The 2674-nt window shown below is 35.7% G+C and overlaps 1 protein-coding gene across 1 annotated transcript; it reads left to right on the top strand.

The window, feature by feature from the left end:
* Nucleotides 1-244: 244 nt before the first annotated feature.
* LOC110456308 lies at nt 245-1570 on the top strand. The gene is made up of 4 exons (XM_021506959.1): nt 245-347; nt 722-944; nt 1123-1255; nt 1385-1570. The coding sequence occupies exons 1-4, from the start codon at nt 245-247 to the stop codon at nt 1568-1570; spliced, it is 645 nt and encodes a 214-aa protein (XP_021362634.1).
* The last annotated feature ends 1104 nt before the right edge of the window (nt 1571-2674 follow it).

Here is a 2674-nt window from a genome sequence, read left to right as displayed (position 1 = left end):
ATTTTCCATGTTAACACATTTAGTCTAGTGTACACATAATAGTCGCCGTGTGACGATGTTTTCTTTACTTGATTTCGGCACACGTCCGTGTTGTTTTTTGCTAATTGGAGGAGATCATTTTGAGAAGTTTTGATAGTACCGACCAATAAAAATTAATATGCATATTTGAGTCGATAATTTTGAGTAATTTACTTGTCATAAATAGAGCATTTCTTACTACTGTTTTATAATTCAACATTACGTTATGGATGATTTGTGTATTTCGTGCGACTCCGTTGTTAGACGAAGACAGCATGGTATCGCATGTGATGTGTGCGACCGTTGGCAGCATAGAACCAGCCAGACTGGTAAGTACATTATTATACAAGTATGTTTTTTGATATATATGTCAATACCTAATCCATATCTTATCTTATTATAAGTATTGTACTTAGGGAAATTAATTTAGTTTCATTATATGTCCTTAATTATATGTCCATTTCGTATACGTATCTATGTACTTAGGAAAATTAATTTAGTTTCATTATATGCCCATAATTATATATATTATATATATAGTATAAGTATTCTACTTAGGGAAGTTAATTTCATTATGTGTCCATAATTATATATATTATCTATATAGTATAAGTATTCTACTTAGGGAAGTTAATTTAGTTTCATTATATGTCCATAATTATATTATATATAAGTATTGTTTCATTATATTCTATTTTGACAGGTATTTCCTTGGCTGTGTACAAGGAGGCTGTACGAAGTGGCACGGATCTACACTTCGTTTGTAGACCGTGTCTGGATACCCAGCTTGTAGAGGATGGCGATGATGAGTCCATGCCGGACGAGGAACCTATGGAGCCCGATGTGCCTGACGACGAACCGGACATGGACGCCTCATTCAACATATCTCACCGTCGTTATGATGATCCGGTAGCTCCGGCGGACATGTAAGTTTAAATAAACAATGTTTTTGTATAGCTTTTCGATATCAGTTTTATATATATATGTATATACATACATAGTGGTCCTTGCAATAAGTCCTTGCGAAGGAACTTATAGAAAAACATAAATTGATGTTTATTTACCCATACATATATATATAATATATACTTTTTTTATTTACAGTTCCCTGGATGCCGGTGACCTGGACGATTCGTTGCAGGAGGCAACGCCACTTGTTTATACTGTCTTGCCAACTGGTAGTAAGAGAGGTGGTCCTTTGCTTACTTCCAGCGATGGGTTTTCCTACGGTGTGAAGGTATGTTAACAATCCAAGAAAAATATAACGCAAAATGATAAATTATAAAATATACAAATTGTTTTGTTAATATTCTTTTTTCTATACTGACTTCTAGATATCACTTAACAATATGTTTTCTCCTTCTAGTATGCAGGGAAGCGAACGACAAAGTGGACCTGCAGCATCCGGTCCAGGACTCTGCGGTGTCATGCCATCGTGCATCAGATTGGGGACGCCTTCACTCGAGGAGAGCAGCCCCACGTGCACGCAGGAGACCTGAAGCTGGACCACAGAGCCAAGATGAGTGTTAAGGTAAATGTCAGAGAAAAATGACTTTTTAATGAGATGAAGTTACTATCTACACGCACTCTATGTACATGTCTGTTTGTTTCTATTTAGCAGTTCCCATTGCTGTTCGTTCTTNGCGTATAATATCCATTAGTTATATAATGTAAATAATTATAGCCTTTGTAATGTAAAATAACTAATTATATATACATTGTTTTATAGGTCGTACCAGCAGCCTTCCGACCTTCTGGGCAGTTGATGTCCATCCACGCATTTGTGCAGCAGGACGGTCAGCGGAAGCAGTTCCCATTGCTGTTCGTTCTGATGTCGAGGAAGAGGAAGCGGGACTACGTTGAGGTATGTATTATTGGCAAACATTAACGTATATTGGTAACAAACGATTAATGCTTAAAGAATTACAACTGAATGTTCAATGCTGTCGAATAACATAATCAAAAGATGTACGTAAGACACACACATACATTAATTATCACTTCTTTTATCTTAGGTGTTGACCGTCCTCAAGCGCCACCTCGGTGTCGACATCCTGGAGCAGTTTGTTTTGGACTTTGAGAGAGGTTAGTATAATAGGATAATGCGACTGGTGGAGTACATCGAGCGTCAGTGGATAGACGACGATGTATTCACCCCAGCCTCTTGGACTGTCTTCCGCCAGAGTGTCCGCACGAACAATGACGTTGAAGGTAAGTTATAAAAGTGCTGTATGACGTGCACATGTTTGATAAACTATATAGTTTTGTGTTCATATTACCTTCCTAAATTAAGTTCAAAACGTTAAATGTAATTAATGCAATGTATATTTAATTTTCATAAATATATTTGTCATTATATTTGATCAATTAAAGGTTATTTATTTGATTTGAATTATTCTGTTAGAAATATATAACCATTCACAATTGTATAATTTACCACAGAATTAAGTCTGTGAATTTACTAAATTTTGACATGGACATCTGCTATGGACTTGTCTATGAAGCAGTGGATATTGATGACAGCACGTTTTTGTTGGGTTTGAAAGTTTGTATGATTTTGTTTCAATTTAACATTCTTATCAAAAACTCCTGTTTCATTGGTATGGACAAAAACAGATAATGGTTTACTCTGATTGACTCTAAAAATAACTTGTTA

The sequence above is a fragment of the Mizuhopecten yessoensis genome, unplaced genomic scaffold (assembly GCF_002113885.1).
Source record: "Mizuhopecten yessoensis strain PY_sf001 unplaced genomic scaffold, ASM211388v2 scaffold8657, whole genome shotgun sequence".
Lineage (NCBI taxonomy): Eukaryota > Metazoa > Mollusca > Bivalvia > Pectinida > Pectinidae > Mizuhopecten > Mizuhopecten yessoensis.
This window is presented reverse-complemented; position numbering and strand designations above follow the sequence as displayed.

Excerpts from the sequence above, each read along its gene's own strand:
- LOC110456308 (XM_021506959.1), top strand. The coding sequence starts at position 245 with ATGGATGATTTGTGTATTTCGTGCGACTCCGTTGTTAGACGAAGACAG. Across the intron at positions 348-721 it reads GCATAGAACCAGCCAGACTG|GTATTTCCTTGGCTGTGTAC; the intron begins GTAAGTACATTA and ends CTATTTTGACAG. Across the intron at positions 945-1,122 it reads CCGGTAGCTCCGGCGGACAT|TTCCCTGGATGCCGGTGACC; the intron begins GTAAGTTTAAAT and ends TTTTATTTACAG.